The sequence below is a fragment of the Lissotriton vulgaris genome, chromosome 11 (genome assembly GCF_964263255.1).
Source record: "Lissotriton vulgaris chromosome 11, aLisVul1.2, whole genome shotgun sequence".
Taxonomy (NCBI): Eukaryota; Metazoa; Chordata; class Amphibia; order Caudata; family Salamandridae; genus Lissotriton; species Lissotriton vulgaris.
In genome coordinates, this window is record NC_141699.1 from 34,739,651 (window position 1) to 34,759,120 (window position 19,470).

Here is a 19,470-nt window from a genome sequence, read left to right on the forward strand (position 1 = left end):
ACAAGACGAGACAGAAAACAAGGCCCCCCGCTGGGCGGTTAGAGGTTCTCATGTGTTATTCATGGCAACCTCCTGTCACCGCTTCTGCAGCCCCCAGCTCCATCCAGAGACACCTGCACATCTCTGGCAGGGTCACAAGTTGTGTGACTGCCACCTATTGTTCATTTGACTTTTTCATCCATCTCTTTTGCATATGTAACGTGTAATTATATACATTTCCTCACGTTACGTTCTTGGTTCTATTGTGAAGCGCTCTGACACCTTTGGGTAAAGTCTGTGGTATAAAAAACTGCATTACATATAATTAAAATGAAATAAATAAAAAAAACTGGTTCAGCTCTGGCCCTGTACATTCCGCCCCCCGCCCCCCCACCTGCAGCGGAGGAGGGTCTGTGATGGGGACGGGCCAGCACTTGGTACCCCATACCTTAGGTGGTGAGTGTGACAGGATGTGGGGAGGTGCGGTGCCAGAGACACCTGCACACCCTGGAAGGGTCAGGGGTCAGCTCTGGCTCTGCACACTCAGTCCCCCCTCCGCCGCAGAGGAGGGGGCGTGTGGTGAGGGACGGGCCAGCACTTGGTACCCCATACCTTAGGTGGTAAGAGTGACAGGATGTGGGGAGGTGCGGTGTCAGAGACACCTGCACACCCCTGGCAGGTACACAGGGTTAGCTCTGGCTCTGCGCACTCCTCCCCCCTGCAGAGGAGGGTCTGTGGTGAGGGGCGAGCCTCACTGCTGCTGCTCACACACATACAGCATGTATGAGGGTTCTTCACACATGCCTCTGCCTCATGAACATGTTCCGTGTGTATGAGGGTGCCTTGCGCAGCTTCTGCCTCATGCACCTGCTTTGTGTGCACAAAGCTGCCTTCTTTTAGCATGAGGATGCAATGCACTGCTGCTGCCTACCCAGTGTTCTGTGTGCACGAGGGTGCCTCGCACTGCTCATGTGCATGTTCTGTGTGTGGGCGGGTGCCTTACAATACTGCTGCTTCGCATAAATACAGTGCTTAACTTGAGCCGGTGGTTGCAGGTGGTGGACACTCAAAATTATTTCTGGGACTGGCATTTATTGTTTCTACATAAGATATTTTACAGAGGGCGTTAAAGAGAAAAACACAGATCGGACAGACGGAGAAAGAGAAAGAAGGCAAAACCTTCACAAAGGGAGACAGCAGAAACCTGCAGGAGTGAGGTGAAGGTGCAGGGAGTGTCTGGTGGTGGATTGAAGAGGCTTAAGGTGGCTTCCAGATTACCAGGCGTGGTTATTGCCAACATTTAATAGCACAGGCCGCAAGCTTCTGAGCAAAGCTCCGGGCAGCGGCACTCTTTCTTTTACAAAATAAGCACTACATGTATGTTCTGTGTGGGAGGTGCCCTTGCAAAGCAGCTGTCTCACATACATGTCGTGTGAGTGAGAGGGGGATTTTCACTGCTGCTCCCTGGCATGCATGTTCTTTTTGTACTGGTGTCTTTGCAAAACAGCTGCCTCACATACATGTTGTGTGTGTGCTAGTGTGATTGCACAGCTGCCTTCAGGCATACAAGCCATATTTGTACGTGCACTGCAGCTGTCTCACATACATTTTCTACGTGTAGGTGTGTGCTTTGTATTGCTGCTGTCTCACATACATGTTAAGAGTGTAGGAGATTGCCTTGTATTGCTGCTTTCCCACATCAATGTTCTGTCTGTGGGGGGTGATTTGCACTGCTGCTGTCTCACATACATGTTCTGTGTGGGAGAGTGCATTCCACTGCAGCTGTCTCACATACATGTTCTGTGTGTGGGAGGGTGTCTTGCACTGCTGCTGATTTCTCACATGAATTGTCTGTGTGTAGGTGCCTGTTTTGCACTGCTGCCACTTTGCATACATATTCTGTGCCATCTGTACTAGGATGTTTGCACTGTTCTTGTCTCACATCTATGTCCTGTGAGTAGGGGGTACCTTGCACTGCTGCTGTCTCACATATATGTTATATGTGTGGGAGGGTGTTTTGCACTGGTGGTGTCTCACATACATATCCTGTGAGTAGGAGGGTGCTTTGCACTGCTTCTTTCTCACATACATGTTCTGTATAGGAAGGGTGCTTCGTACTGCTGCCATCTCACATACATGTTCTGTCTGGGAGGGCACTTTGCACGCGTGTGTATGAGGGTGCCTAGTACTGCTGCTGCCTCACGTACATGTTAAGTGTGTACATGTTCTCTGTGTAGGGGGGTGAAGCTGCACACGGTTTTCATGCATGGCTGTTCTCCCTCTCGTAAAACACACAATATGGATTAAACCGAGCCCGCCAGAAGGATTTACAAGCGTGCAAACCAGATTACCAGATGTTAAAAGTATCTATCACTGACCGCCAGATTGGTTCACAAGCAGGTAAACCAGATTACAAGCTGTTTAAAGCATCTCTCAATGACCGCCAGAAATGTTCCCAAGCATGTAAACCAGATTACCAGCTGTTTAAAACATGTCTCACTCACCACCAGAAGAGTTCACAAACTTGTAAACCAGATTACCAGCTGTTTAAAGTATCTCTCATCTGTTTCAAGTATCTTTCACTGAATGCCAGAAGGGCTGACAAGCGTGTAAACCAGATTACCAGCTGTTTCAAGCCTCTCTCACCTGTTTAGAGCATCTCTCACTGACCGCCAGAAGGGTTCACAAGCGTGTAAACCAGATTACCAGCTGTTTAAAACATGTCTCACTGACCACCAGAAGAGTTCACAAACTTGTAAACCAGATTACCTGCTGTTTCAAGCATCTTTCACTGACCGCCAGAAGGGTTCACAAGCTTGTAAACCAGATTACTAGCTGTTTAAAGCATCTCTCACCTGTTTAAAGCATCTCTCACTGACCGCCAGAAGGGTTCACAAGCGTGTAAACCAGATTACCTGCTGTTTCAAGCATCTTTCACTGACAGCCAGAAGGGTTCACAAGCTTGTAAACCAGAATACCAGCTGTTTAAAGCATCTCTCATCTGTTTAAAGCATCTCTCACTGACCACCAGAAGGGTTCACAAGCCTGTAACCTCCCTCCTCCACCCTTCGCCCTCTCCCACCCATTCCCCACCCCTCTTGTGATAGGCTGCCAGACACCCCAGGCTGCGCCCCCATCCGGGGCAATGGTAGCAGTAGAAATACAGCTGCAGAGATACTCTGGCGGTCTCTGTTACCACCAGTAGAAAACTAACCACTGGTTATAAACCCATTCCCACCGGCGACCCTCATTACAGAAACCCTCGGGCAGAAAAGGAGGCATGCTGTCCTGAAGAAGGCCGCCTTTGAGCACCGTCTACGCCTGACGCATGTTTACTGTCCATTGGTGCATTGTGTCTGCCCAGCGGTGTCAGCTTAGCTGCCAATGCATACATTCCGGAGTCCATCCAGGCTGCCAAAGCTGGCATTATACCCCCCATGTGGTCACAGAGAGGGCAATTAGGCCTCTACCAGCCTGGCACCCTTTGTACTTGTCTCTAAGAGGAACAAGGAAGTAACAAAGTGACAAGAATGTGACGTGAAATTCCACATACCATCACAGGACATTGATAGTTTGTACAACACTGATACACACCTGCAGAGATGCATTGAACACCTGCACTGCAATGAATTAAAAAGCACGGTGGGTGCATACCTGCATGGTCGTCATGCCAACTTCTCGTCCAATCAGCACGCGGGCGTCCTGCAGCTTGGCGATGTGCGGGTCCTCGAGCTTCATAAAGTCACCCACCAGGTCAGTGATGTCATACTGCCACTCGGGCCCCAGGAAGTGCGTCATCTGCCCCGAGGCTCCTGCCTCTTCCGCCACGAACTGCGCCAGGACACGCACCATGGCATGCTGGTACTGCAGGGCGCACCCTCTGCCTCGCCGCTCATCTTCATCATCGTCATCACTGTCTCTGGTGGGCCTGGGAACAAAACAGAACTTGAGGATGGGGTCTGGACGGCTGTAATAAGCTTAAAGGATCCACAGGACACAGGGGCACACACTCAAGATCGAGGCAACCGATGCCTGCGTAGACCTCTGGAAACTGAGGGGCCGATTCACAGAACTAACTTAAGACAAAATCCTAAACTTACTACTTTTGGTATTCACAGAAGTTAGGATTTTGTCTTAAGTTTGTCTTATATCTGTCTTAAGTCTGTCTTAAGTCTGTCTTAAGTTTGTCTTAAGTCTGTCTTAAGTCTGTCTTAAGTTTGTCTTAAGTCAAACTTAAGACAAAATTCTAACTTCTGTGAATATCAAAAGTAGTAAGTTTGGGATTTTGTCTTAAGTTAGTTCTGTGAATCGGGCCCCAGACATCATTCCAGCATCGATCGTGGAACAACAATTAAAACATGCAGTTAGCTCGTGTCAAAGGAGATCCACGCGCTAAGATAGCACGAGACACACAAAACTACAACTTCGCCCTCCTTTACAAAGTGAACACACAAATAACAACATGAGAAAAAATAAAAAAAAACATGAATAACTCAAAGGTTACATATTTTAGCTTAAAATATAATCATTGAACTTTGAAGGCATTTTCCGCAGGTGACTACCCAGCACTGCATGATCGGAGACAACTCTTTCAGAGTTTGTGGAAACTTCTTTGAAGGCTCCCTCAACAACAGACAAAGGATCAAGTTGCTCATGAGAGGTCTCACGCTTAGAATTAGTAAATATTGTGTTGCTACTTTCAATCAGGAGCTGAGAAGCAACTGAGGTTGAATCGTGCATCCAAATAGCCCAGTCACAGGTAGCTAACTCTCTTCTGTTGAGTTTGATCAAGGAACAAGCTTGTGGATTTGAAAGTCGAACAAACAACCTCTTATTCCACCAACCCCTTTCACCAAGTAGAGCAGATCCTTCACCTACATTTGTTACCTGAACTGGTGAGGAGAACTTTGACAAACCTGTGCTGACCTTTCAGGGATTTTTATTACGGGGCCAGTCATTTATGCACAAACCTTTATTTTAAAAAGTTTTCCCATCATCTTCCCTAAACTTCATAGTTTCCCGTTTTTGTGCATCATGAGACACAAGACCATGGCTTTCTTTGCCTGCTTTTTTTCTACACATTGTTTGTTGAGAAGCCTATCTAGATATACATCTGTATGAACTTTTCTCCCTCTCACAAAAGTAAATGGTGACACACCTGTAGGAGAATGAGGTAAGATGTTTTAGGACCGCACCTTGCTGTCAACAAAATTCTGAACAGGGCTCGAGTCAGGGTACCACGCGAGTGGACGGCGTCCCCCCACGTATTTTAACGGGAGCTCGATAACTATAAACTGCAACTGAGTGCTAGCCACCTTTCGTGACGTCACTTGCTGTTGTGTCCCCCACTTCTTTTTTTAGGACTTGTGCCCTGATTCTGAACATCCTTGCAAGACAAGAGAGCTCCTTGAACACCTTCCGTTACCAATCTGTTTGCCCTTTCAACCAACCCATTAGAAGTTGGTGAATACAACACAACTTTAAAATGTGTTACATCATTGCTTGCCAGGAATGTACACATCTTGTCAGAAACTAAATGTATACCATTATCAGTAACAATAATGGAGGGTGAACCTTCAATGGCGAAAACTCTTTTCATGAACTTTATTTCATTATCTGTACTTGGTGAGTCACAAAACATGTGATATATCCATTTTGAGTGATAATCAATCATCAAGATTAAGAACCTTATATTACTTGGCAAAGCATCATAGGGTCCTGAAAAAATAAAGACCAACCTTGTGCCAACGTTTGACTGAAAAGGAACAGGATGCATTGGTGTATACATCAATTTCTATTTTTTGTCTGACAGAAAACATTCTGAGCAAGAGTGTATGCAAAATTTAACGTGAGCCTCTAATGAGGGCCACCAGTAATAAGATTTAATACGTTGTGATGTTTTAGAAACACCCAGATGGCCACGATGCGCTAACTGAATAATGTCTCTCCTAAGACTCTCTGGGGGGGACAAAAAGTCATGCCGCATGAGCATATTGTGAGAAGTTGGCCTGGTATATGATGTTCACCATGATCACCTTGCACCAGTCCAAACAACCCTTATGGTGATGGTTGTAAAGTCAACCTTATAGACCAGCTATCCTAGAGGTAGCATGGACAGAGCAGTCTTAGGCTATAGACTCTAGAGGGCGTGTAAAGCCAGCGGTTTTACCATATGTAACCCCTTGAATACCAAATGAAAGGACACCACACAGGATATATATAAAATATATATGTGATTTATTACTAAACAAGCCCTCTGAACTCTTTATGAGGTCAGAGGTCTAAGCACAATACAAGATAATCAAATTAAATACAATAAGTTGCACAAAATACAGTAGGGCCCTAGGGGCACGCTAAACCATATACTAAAATAGTGGTATAAGAACCACTGCACGGAAAGTGAATAGGACTAGGGCCTAGGGAATTGCTGGGGCTACGCTGAGCTACCAAGAGTTAGGAAGCAAGAGGCCCACAGGATGCATGTGATGTCTAAACACACACGCGGGTTACCATAGATAATGAATGGGAACGTAAAAGATGGAAACTAGTTCTTTTAGGGTACTTCTGACTGGACTCTGTGAAAGTTACTTAAACCTAGACAGTTGGATAGTTAATACCCACAGGAGCACCGGAGTACTCGTGTTACCTCACCCACAGGAAGCGGGTGCATAGGTATCAAAGTGTGTCGGGTTTCTTCATCGAATCCTATCGAGCCTGGAGAAAAGATGCTGAAGACGGCCAGGAGAGAAGTGTCCAGGTGGATCCAAGGGCAGATCGAAGATTAGGAGGACCTGAAAGCAGAGGGGACAGAGTCTGGGTCACTAGCCAGTGACCAGGAAGGAACCAGGAAGGAACCAGACGATGTCGCGAAGCAATCAGGTGCTGATGGGAAGCTTGTCTCTGCAGCCACGTGGACCAGGAGGTGTCACCCACAACCAGAAGTCAGGCTCGGACTGTCCCACAAAGGCTCTCGCTATCGGCGATGTCGGCTTCATGATTGCAGTCAACAAGCCTTGGCAAAGGCAACCCATGCAGGAAACGAAGTTGGCTTCTTACTCAGACCAGCAAGGTCTGAGGGGCTGCTTCTTTTGAGGGAAGCAAGGGCCAGTCTGGAGCAACCAGAACAGTGGTGTAAATTTAAAGGATCGGTGCCAAGATGGCCACTAGCCAATGGGAAAGTGACCGGGCAGACGCGTCGAGCAGGAAAATGCAAAAGGGCCCCACACAGAACTCATGGATTGTGCAGGACTGATCTTTGGTGCAGATGTTGCTCAGGGCTGGGGCTTCTCAATCCCCAATTTACAGCTTCGAGGAGGCCACAGGTGCTGGACAGTTAGCAGGTCGCAGACTTTTCAAGATGGCCAGTCCCACGCCTCTCGTCGCCTCCATGGGTCTCAGCTTTGCTCGGACTGTGGATCTGGCTGTTGGATGTCGGGAAGTCTGGTTCTTGTCAGGCTCTGTGCTCAGGCTTTGGCGGGAGGTTATCCAGGGGCTGGATTACCTGCGAGGTCCCTCCTATGGGTGGGACCAGGGAAGGGGGTGGTTATACCCCTTTCCCTTTGTCCAGTTTTGTACCAGAGCAGGGGCTGGGGTGCCCCAGCACCGGTTTGCACTGGACTATGCATGGGACACCTTGTGTGCCAGAGGCAGTGTCTCATTCCTTTCAGCCCTCCCTGTCTCAATACACAAAATTCTGTTTGGGGTGGTGCTGGCACCTCCCAAGGCAGGAAACCTATTGTCCAAGCCTCCCTCGCTGGAAGGACTCCCAGCAGCAGGAGGTCAAGCAGCAGCATCCATTTTGTGATGCTGAGGCTCTGGTTAACTTTAACCAGGAATAGTAGGAACAACATGTCTTCTCCCTCTAGAAGGGTGGAATGCTACCCTTGTCACTGGAACTGGTGAGGGGGTAGAATTCCAAATCGTATGACACCTTACTCGACATGTTTTGATAAAGCTAAACCAGAGATAGCGTCAGACCGCGCGGTTCATAATGCACTTAAGTGTATATGGTATGGCAATATCCTAGAACAGCTATAAGGACATGGTTCGGAAAGCTGTAGCAGGCTCAGCTCATGCTAGAGCACCATCTCACATAAAACCAAGCAATCTGCCTCCAGGATTGTTAAGGCCTGCCATAGGAGTGACTTATAGGTGTTTATGTGTCTAGATATAAGGTTAGATATAGGTATACTATATCTAAGCAAGGGGTGATTACACGACCTTGCCCCAGCTGAGTGATCAGCCAGTTGTGTAAATGTGAATTGCCAGCTAGGGGTGGCATAGTACATGCCCCTGGTAGGCCTTGAATGCACCTATGTCCTGGGTACCTATAATACACTGTAAAGGGGCTCATAAGGTGACCCAGTATCCAATTGGAGATGTATCTAGGGTACATGGAGTCCATTTTAAAGAGAGAGCAGATAGCCTGAGGCCCTGATTAGTAGGATCTCAGGCTAACTAAGTCGAAAACCAGCTAAACACTAGGCAAAAATCTGGGGTAACCATAGTCAGGTATCCACCTTCCTACACATATCATTGATAAGTCATAACTCCGAGCCAACCATGGAAAAAGCTCTCAATTCTCCAGTCAATTTCCTGCTTTCCGGCCATTCCTTTACAATGAATTCCTTGACTTGTTTCAAATTGTTGTCATTTTTATAAGCTTCCAACCAAGACTGTTCAGAAATGAGGGAACACTCTTTAACTACATCTAATGCCGCTACCACATATTCATTGTCCATATTATCAGAAAGATCCTATTCATCATCCAGGGTCATGCTTGTTAAGCAGTCAACCCTGAAATTTCTTCCACCTGAAATATGTTTAATGGAATAACAAAACACTTGTAGTCTGAACACTAACCTCACCAACCTAGCTGAAACTTTACCTAATCCAGCACCATTTAATATGTGCATGAGAGGTTTGTGATCTGTGAATATCTCAAATTCACATCCCCAAATGTAGTTTTTTAACTTCTCAATTGCCCACACACAAGACAGTGCTTTGCGTTCGATGGTACTATAATGTTTTTCCGATAACTTCAACATTCTTGAAGCAAAAGCTAATGTGTGTTCTTTGCCATCAACCCACACACCGAGTATTGCACCCAATCCAGTGAGACTTGCGTCTACCATGGGAAAACGCTTACAGCTGTCTGGGAAGGCATGTAACGCGGGTGCATCACTACTCAATTTTTTAACTTGGTCAAAGGTTGCTGAAATTTCATCTGTCCAGGCAAATGTTGAACCTTTTCATAAAAAGGCACGCAAAGGCTCAACTATCTGAGCATTACGCTTTACAAAACTTTCATAGTACTCCGCCAATCCTAAAAACGATCGCAGAGCATCCTTATCTTTGGGACAGCTAGCATCACTGATTGCCTTGAACAAAGACAATTTGGGTTTAATGCCCTGTGAGGAAACTGTGTGACCCAAATAATCCAATTCTTGCATGCCAAATTTACACTTGTCAATCCTGATGGTCATACCTGTTTCAGATAGCTCACTTAAAACCTTTCTAAGATTGATAAAATGTTTTTCCCAGTCTATGGAAAGCAAATATCAATATGTCGTCCTGGTAGGCCTGGACTCCTGGCATGTCTCTAAAAAGTTTATCCATTAATTTCTGGAAGACACTGGCTGCGGAGGCCAGACCAATAGGCATTCTGCGATATTTGTACATTCCAAAGGGAGTGACAAATGTGGTAAGAGCCTGAGAGTCAGCAGACAAAGGTATTTAATGATACGCTGACCGTAAGTCAATTAATGAAAAAATGTTGCACACCTAAGACCACCAAGGAGCTCCTGTATTTTGGGAAGAGTGTGACAGTTATTGAGGATGTTTTTATTAAGTGAGGGCAAGTCAGCGCATAACCTGACCTCTCCTGACTTCTTCCTTACGATTACAATGGGAGAAACCCATTCCGAAGAGTCACATGGTGCACTGACACCTTCGTCGCATAAAGACTTAAGAACGGTCCTAAGTTCACTCCTGGCACTTAGGGGAAGCGGTCGTACCCTATGGACTATAGGTTGAGCATCAGCTTTGAGTTTAATCTGGTGTTGAAAACCTTTGACAGTCCCAATCTTGTCAGAGAACAAGCTGGGAAAACAGGCCAAAACTCTCTTAACATCTGCACTGCACTCTTCAAGTACCAAACAGTTTACTTGGTATGGACCATCATCAAATTCAATAACAGCATAACCTTTAGAAGTAACTCCATTTTAGCTAAATCTTGCCAGCCAAATATGTTGCGTCCTTTGATAGCAACATAAACCTTTGTGCGAATAGATCCACTCAAGCATTCCACCCTAGACATGAAGTAACCTCACATGTCCATATCTAATTCTCCAAAGGCTTTAGGATTTACGTCAGTAATCATTAAAAAGACAGAGCCCTTCCATTTCTCTAAAAATTACATTTCTGATAAAATGGTGATAAGACATCCTGAATCAGAGGGCTGCACACAAGGGCCATGCTCAGTCACAGAGGGCTGCACACAGAGGCCCTACTCAGTCACAGAGGGCTGTGCACAGGGATCCTACTCAGTCACAGAGGGCTGTACACCGAGGCCATACTCAGTCACAGAGGGCAGTACACAGAGCCCATACTCAGTCACATTGGGCTGTACACAGAGGCCATACTCAGTCACAGAGGGCTGTACACAGAGTTCCTACTCAGTCACAGATGGCTGCACACAGAGGTGCTACTCAGTCACAGAGGGCAGTACACCGAGGCCATACTCAGTCACAGAGGGCAGTACACAGGGGTCATACGCAGTCACAGAGGGCAGTACACAGAGGTCCTACTCAGTCACAGAGGGCAGTACACAGAGCCCATACTCAGTCACATAGGGCTGTACACAGAGGCCATACTCAGTCACAGAGGGCTGTACACAGAGTTCCTACCCAGTCACAGATGGCTGCACACAGAGGTGCTACTCAGTCACAGAGGGCAGTACACCGAGGCCATACTCAGTCACAGAGGGCAGTACACAGGGGTCATACTCAGTCACTGAGGGCAGTACACAGGGGTCACACTCAGTCACTGAGGGGAGTACAGGGGGGTCATACTCAGTCACAGAGGGCTGTAAACAGAGGCCATACTCAGTCACAGAGGGCTGTACATAGAGGCCATACTCAGTCACAGAGGGCAGAACACAGAGGTCATACGCAGTCACAGAGGGCAGTACACAGAGTTCCTACTCAGTCACAGATGGCTGCACACAGAGGTGCTACTCAGTCACAGAGGGCAGTACACCGAGGCCATACTCAGTCACAGAGGGCAGTACACAGGGGTCATACTCAGTCACTGAGGGCAGTACACAGGGTCATACACAGTCACAGAGGGCTTTAAACAGAGGCCATACTCAGTCACAGAGGGCTGTACATAGAGGCCATACTCAGTCACAGAGGGCAGAACACAGAGGTCATACGCAGTCACAGAGGGCAGTACACAGAGGTCCTACTCAGTCACAGAGGGCAGTACACAGGGGTCATACTCAGTCACAGAGGGCTGTACACAGCCTAAGGGGTCATACTCAGTCACAATGGTCTTGCAAAGAGGTCTTCCTCTCTATCAGGGGAGCGTATATAGAAGGCCGACAGAGAGGTTCTACACATAGGTCCTATACGCGGTTCTAAACAGTCACAAAGGTCCTACGCGGCTACAGAGGTCCTACACAGTGGATCTACACAAAGTCCTACACATTCTCAGGCTGTGACGGCACACTCCCTGCTCAGTGTTCCCTATTCTAGCATCCTAGCGCCAGTTTCTCAGGGGAGCAATCTGTGTATTTGGGGAGGCAGGAAATTGTTTTTGGCTCGAGTCTGATCTGAACAAATACTTCTTGATTTTTACCAAAAGCTACTATGTCTGGAGCTGGTAGTCAGCTGGATTAATAAATCCTGCCTTAAGTTGACCGAAGATAAAACTGAACTCATGATCGTCAGGCAGAATCCTTCTCAACGGGCCCAGGGTTGGCTAGTATGTCTTGTCCCCTGCTTGCCCCAAAATGGTTATAAAAAGTCTAAGGGGTTGCCTGGGTAAAACCTTTTCAATGGAAACCCAGGCTACCAAACCATCAGGCAGCTGCTTCAGAACCATGCCTGCTGCACAAGCAAAACCAAGCTGCACAACGTCCAGCCTGCCAGGAGGCTGGATGTCCAGGCATTGATTCTTTCCCGTCTGGACTATGCAACTCCCTCTACCTAGGCACTCCCAAGGTAGTCATTCGACAACTACGAGTTGTGCAGAACGCTGCTGCACGTACGCTGCTAGGGATCCCAAGGTGTGAGTCAGCCAGAAAAGGCTCGCTGGATTTTCATTGGCTATCAGTCGGCCAAAGAATTGAATTCAAAGCTCCGTGCACTGCACACAGAGCCCTTCACGCACATAGTTCTCCCATCCCACGCCAGCTTGGCATCCACTACATCCCAATAGGTTACCAAGATCTACCAATGAGTCGTGCTTTTGAAAACATCCCAAGACCGGACTTTTTACGAACTGATCCTCCAGATGGTACCTCTAGCCGTAGTGGAACAGTTACTAACTTCCAAAGTTGTGCTGATAACGTGGACCATAGCTCCTGGTATCCAAAACTGGGACCTTCAACCCAACTCCCTGGTGTCATGTTTGCGGTGTGGAACCTTACCTCCTGTTGGCGACAATGTGGACCCTACACCCCTTGATCTGTCTGAGCTCGGCATCCGAGATCTCAATACGCATGGACAGCTGCTGTGTCACACCAAACAGCCACCCAACTCCTCAGCGTCATGCTCGCCGCAGGGAACCTTACCTCCTGTTGGCGACAATGGGGACCCTCCACCCCTTGATCTGATTGAGCTCCGTGTCAGAGATCTCGATCTGCAGGGGCAGCCGCGGTGCCCAGACGGTGATGTGCAGGGGGGCGTTCAGGTACTGGTACGTGAAGTTCACCATGGCGTCCACCTTGCCTTTCATTTCTTTGCCATTCACAAACACATAGTCACATCTGTCAGAAACCTGCAAAACACGACCAAGAACAACCAATATTAAACAAGCCCTCCATGCACAGCAAATGTGAAATCTGAAAAGATAAACAGGTGAATTGTGAGGGCGCACTGGGTTAGGGGAAGAAAGACTTCAAGTCATTGTCTGGTGTACCAACCAGAAAGAAATCCTTCCTTTTAGAGACCCCTGACATCTCCAGATGTGTTCAACCTTCAATTACTTCCTTTAAAACAAATGTGGATTCAATCATCAATGAAGTGGCAACCACATCTGGAAAGGACTTGCTAGACAAGAACAAAATGGACAAAGCTAGACACAAGAATCAGAAATCTTATGACTCACACGTTGGGGTTCTATAAATCATAAAGCCTCATTTAGATTTTGTGGGAAAGAGTGCTTTATGTGTCGGTAAGTGCATTATATCTCTGATGTGCATGCAGCCTGGTGTTGTGGCAACCAACCTTTTGAACAAGACACCGATGACAAGGATGACACAAAGAACCATATTGTTTTAGAGGGTGTTATGAAGACTTTACAATAAAACAGAGACTCGGGTATGTCAGTGAATCCTACAGAATAAGGATGTAGTTGAAGATTTAAATGGCAATTTAGAATTGCCTGATGATATTGATTCAGTACAATCGAGTCGGGCAGAAATCAATATTTTGGGAATGGATTAGGAATATTTTAAGCCACTAAACGTTATTACCCACATTTGAGGGTAGGAGGTTGCAGCAATGGCAGATTCAGGGTCCCCTTTACAATTGTTTTGGAAGTGATGTTAAGGAATGTGGTTATAACAAGAAGAAGACAAATATGTTGGGCACTTCATCACCACAATTGCTTTTCAAATTAAACATATAGTAGGCAAAGTGTCAACAGTCTTTGGATGATGCCATGAGGGCTCAATTTTTATTTACCCTAATCCCATTGCCAAAGTTCCAGTGTTTTTTTGTTGAGTATGTTGACACTAAGGGTTATTGCATGGCGGTAGAAGAGGAGGCTCCAGAAGTATTGTAGGACAAATGTAAGACTCTATCTTACAAGGAACGGGGGATGGTCATTGAATTCACACACAACATTATACTCAAACAAGGCACTGTCCCTATGACCCTTACAGGTGTATCTATCAGTGCAGGGTGGGGAGCTCTCTACCATGTTATAGGAGATATACTCTACTGAGCTGCTTGAGCCATCGGAAGCTTCTGAATGGGTTTCCCCTGTAGTTCTGTTTTAGAAGAAAGTGGGAACTATGAGGTTACGTGTGGACTTAAGATCAGTTAAGGCGAGTCTGGTGGATTGCCACCCGCTTCCCCCCTATTTATGACCTGCGTGAAAAGTAGATGGAACCAACGTTTGCTGCACTTTAGACATTGTATGTATAGGCATTTATATAGCGCACTACTTACCCGTAGGGTCCCAAGGCGCTTCGATCGCTGCGAAACCCTTCCTGGCTTCCCTGAGAGATCGTCCCTTAATGGGTATCTCCAGGGTGAGACCAGGCATCCCCGGCGGTCTGGTGGGGCCGTTAGTGAAGATGAGGCAAGCTAATGCCCAGAGTTGCCGAGTGTGATCGCTGATCAGAGTGGGCACCGAGGCGAGAGAATTATCGAGTCCGCTGACCCTGGTCCAGAAACCTGCCGCGCCGGGAATCGAACCCTGGTCCTGGGCTGTCCTCTGCTCTCGGGTCTGCCGCCTCTAACCAGTGAGCCACACTACTTCACATTGAACTGACACATTATTAAATTATAATTACTGTAGAGTCGATGGACATGCACCAGGTGTACCAGGATGCCAGTTAGTTGAGCTTCAGCCCCTTCTGTGTTCCAGAAACTGATACACATTCTCCTTGGAGTATCAAAGTAGTGGCGGCAATCCAAGATGAAATGGTGTGATCTTAGATAATTCTATTGAGAAACAATCTAATATTGCACAGTGTATTGCCATTCTTTGGGATAAATGATTGCTTCTCCAACTTCATAACTACAAATGTTTGGCTAATGAGGTAGAGTATTTGAGCCACAAAATTCCTTGCAGGGGGGATTTTACCCCCCAAAAAACAGGAGAATCAAAGAAATGTGTAAAACGGTCAATTAAAGATGAGCTCAGACTTTACCTAGGTCTTTGTGAATTCTGTCAGAGATTTGTGAATGACTATTCAATGTTTCTACATTAACAGCTTCTTGATTAAAGGTGCAAAGTTTTTATGAAGACAAACAAACGATGCTTTTGAGAAACATATGTAGGTGACTGTAAAATATGTCCTTCTGAGACCTTATTCACAATCTGACAAATATATTACTGCAATGGATGTTAGGTTAGAGAAGAGGGGTTAGGAGCTATATTCAGTCAAATTAAGGCAAGCATAGGGGTTGCAGTAGCATTTGCTTCTAGATATGTGGTGCAAGCAGAGTCAGGGTATTCAGCGATGGAAACTGAAGTACTGGTTTGTGGCTGTATTGTTGAACTATATTCAAGAAGTTTGTTTGAGGCACATGTTTTTCACAAACACTGAAGTCCTTGCTCAACAGCAAAGTCTCAGTGAAGGTTTCATCAAGTGTAGTTAGAATGCTTTCTCGATTTTAAAAGTACTGTACAAGCATTCCTGCTGCCCTTAATGTTACGGTTTTTTTTTTGCCGAGACGTTAAGAACAAATTAGTGATGAAGAGGTTGAAAGGGCTTTGAAGAGAGGTGCAGTTGTTGAATATATCAGTCCATTTGTCAGTGAAAAGATGTGGTTAGTGGTACTTCAACAGGATACTACCTTGATAAAGGTCAAAGAATGTATAATTAATGACTGGCCCAGGGAGAAGGCTTTGGGCTCTGATCTACAAATTAGGTACAAGGTCAGAGAGGAAATGTAGTTTTCATTTGGGAATGAATTAATTATTGCATTAGCTCATAAGAGTTATATTGATAACTGGATCTAAAAGATAACCTAAAAAAAAACACATTATGATCACATTCCTTCTTTTGGTCAAAAGTGTAAACAGTGAGCCAATTTGGAAACTACCTTCAAGATTGCCCTACGAGTATTCATGCATGGCACCATCCCAGTGCCTTTAGGATAGAGATTGAAATTGATTTATTGGGTCCTTATGAGTACTGGACTAATTGAAAAGTATGTGCAATTTTCCCAATTGACTATTTTTCAAAATGGGCTGAACTTAAAGATTTATGTAATCCCAACACAGATTCGGTCTTAGAATTTTTAGAGGAGTGGTTCCAAAGAGAGGAAATTGCCAATTACAAACGTGAGATAATGGAGTGTTATTTACTTCCCATTAATTGACTCATTTTGTTGCTAATTTGGACATCAAACATAAGCGCACTACATTGTATAACCCAAACATGAATGGATCGATGGAAAGAGCAAATCAGGTGATTATGGAGCGAGTCGGGTTAATTCTGAAGTTGGGGATAAATGTTTGAAACATGTTGTAACTGTAACCTAGTCCTAGCAATGTACCCGCACATAACATCACACGTTGTTACATCACTACTGGGGTCGCGAGGAAGCATTGCATGAGGCTGAATCTGAAAGGGCTCACTGGTACTTTGAAAATTGCTTCTTTTCTAGGACATGTACAAATTAGTTGAGGTGGTCAAGCCAACAAATTAACGGGGAAAGTGTCTGTCTCGGCTCTTAGAGCCCTTTCACGGGCTGAGCCCTGAAAATGTTGCTATATAAATCATACAATAAACAACACATAATACATGACAAAGTCTCTTGAAATTGTATTTCTTTAATACGTGGAAGCTTTGACATTATAAGTCACTTTATAGCACTGCACTGAGAAGTACTTATTAAATTGATCGTTTTTAAACATGAGCTTAGAACCATTCCTGCCCCGCCCCCACCCTGGCAACAGTGCCATTAGTGAAGTAAGAGGCAGGACAGTTGTCATGTGAACCTTGCATGAGGCCAAGATTAATATAGAGCAATATTATAGTCAAGTAAATCAAACACCATAGGTTTTTGTACAGCTGGTATTCTGAACTTGTGCATTTAAAAGTGCTTTCATAACAAACATGAAGAAAAAGGAGTTTTGGTGAAATAAAATGTTTGCCTAAGATCACTTAATATAAGTGGGGAAACCGTGATTTAATTAGGTTTTATGGTACAAATCAGCCACCAAGCCGATATCTATTTGTCTCTCATTCTTATGTTAATGCTTTGTTTTCACCTCCGTGTGTAGATTTTTGTGCGTTTAAATATAGGGAAAACTCAACCCAAAGCTATTGGCGTGCTTTACATACAGACCAGTTGCATTACACAAGGTCACATTCATGTTCTGCGGGCAAGGGGGATTCATTGGTTTGCCCAGAGTCACAGGATGTTGAGCCGACGCGAGACCTGTACCGGGATCTCCAGCTCCAAAGTCAGCAGCTTTGACGGTAACTCCACGCCTAGGGTAGAGAGAGAGCAGGGGGCAGGCGGACATCATAGGAAAGCTCGGCTCATTATGAGCTCGAGGGTTCAGCAGGATCTCCAGCTGAGTCAGAGCCAGGCTTCAGGTTCGGACCGAGCTTGAGCTTTCAGGGGCACGCCTACATCTATATATAAGCAATGGCAACTGTACAAAACAAGCAAAATAGAGAAAAAACGCAATCCAGTAAAGATACATCACATTATCAGTAGGCCCAAAAACCTAATGGATAAAGAAGAAAGAGTCTAAAGTCTCAAGTTGCGCACATGGGCAAATCTTCAGTACTGTTGAGTAATGGGTCTTACTAGGGACTCCATAGGCTGGGCGAGGTTATGGGTGGCTCTGCAGAACTCAGGGGCTTATTTATGAGCCCCAGCGTCACTTTTGCGCAATACAAATACGTCAGAAATACTGGCGTATCTGTAACTCCTTGCGACATGATGCGTCATACAGTAAATATGACACTTTCACGCAGCGATGCGTCACTTCTCATAAATGAGGCCTGCTAAAATCTAGTTTGCGACATCAACATTATCGGCGCCATCTTGTCCCTTTTCAGGCTCATATGTGTGCTTAAGTAGCAGCCATTTTGAAGGCTGTGGCCTCTCTGCCCACTGCCGATAGCCAGCGCGTCTCTCTCTCTCCCTCTAACCTCGCAAGCATCCCCCGCACGCTGACACCCCCCGCTCTCACATGCTTGGGCCATAAACCTCCCCTTCAGCGCAACCCTGCCTCGGAGCCACATCCCGTTCCCAGCTAAACACCTCCCTCCATCCCTTTCATGATCTTGTATCCTTTGATAAACCCCACTTTCCTCTGTGCCCGATTGTCCTGCTCGTTCCCAGGCCGCCACCTGGCCCTGCGGATGCAGTTTATTGCCCCCATACAGTAGGAAGCTTCTCTCATCAAAGGATCCACAACCAATCAAAGCCCCCACCCCATGAGATCCGATCAGCCGCACACATTCCGGGAATCGGCGGAATGTCCAGCTGCGCGACAGTCATCACCTGTTGAGACTGGGGTGGGGACTTCTACTCTAAATGTGTGTGGGAACGGGCATGAAGCGGGGATTCCGAGGATGTCTTTCCGTACATCAAAGTATTTGCAAGAATGTGCCACATGCAATAAACTGCAATAAAGACCATAAACCTGTGTATAAGAGGCCAGGCCTCAGAGATGCGGTTAGAGCACCTCGAGAAGATACCCTGTTGTCTGAGTTGACGTGTTCTGCTCCGTCGGAATAAACCTCTGTTTCCTGCCTTCCAGTCTCCAGCGCCTGCCTCTTTGTTTAATAACTCGAGTGGTATTACAGGCGGTTAGCGCCGGGCAACTCTGAAAAAGTTTTTGATCAACATCGGCCCTACCTTTTTCCACAATTGGCGTCCCAAACGTGGGGCCCATCAGCGACTCGTGGATCCAGTGGGAGAGGTCCTGACGACAGAGTGAACGACTGCAACGATCGGGAGAGCTCCTGCCTGATAGACCCTCATCTGGCAGCCGATCATCCGAACTTCACCGGTTCCGAGCAGACCTCTCTCGAGTGATCAACGGTCCTGACTGGGAACCATCAGGAGTGCAGCGACAGTTACGGAGAATAGAGGATGATCGGGCGCTGGATGTGGAAGACGAGAAACTGTCCATGCGGTCCGGGTAAGTTCGTGTAACACGACAAAATTACGAAACGATTGTTTGATTGTTTGGAAAATACTAGTATTACTCTTCGATTGTTTGTTCTTTTTAGATATTCTCTGCCTACAAACGGGGAAGAATAGAAATATTCTCTCTTCCTTTGCAGACAGTGAAGGATAGGTAACGCGGACTTTTGTCCCCCGTTGTATTCTGTCGTACCTATTTTTCTCCCCACTGATTGATTGATTGTCCGAACATTGATTGTTCGAAGTTGGTTCTTTTGAGATATTCTCTGTTTGCAAATAACGTAGAATAGAAATATTCTGTCTAGTCTTTGCAAGTAGTGAAGGATAGGTAGTGCGGACCTTTGTCCCCCGTTGTAATCTGTCATGCCTATCTTCTCCCCACTGATTGGTAGTTGGTTCAGCCCGGACCGCTTAT

The 19,470-nt window shown here is 46.1% G+C and overlaps 1 protein-coding gene across 2 annotated transcripts in view; it reads right to left on the reverse strand.

The window, feature by feature from the left end:
- The window catches only part of TMEM132C (transmembrane protein 132C), a 1,238,854-nt gene that overhangs the window by 146,663 nt on the left and 1,072,721 nt on the right, over positions 1-19,470 (reverse strand). For both annotated transcript variants that reach the window (XM_086942679.1, XM_086942678.1), the window contains exons 6-7: positions 12,776-12,981; positions 3,634-3,907 (exon numbers count right to left, since the gene is read on the reverse strand). In XM_086942679.1, coding sequence (XP_086798805.1) covers positions 3,634-3,907; positions 12,776-12,981 — 480 coding nt within the window. The remainder of the gene's footprint in view (positions 1-3,633; positions 3,908-12,775; positions 12,982-19,470) is intronic.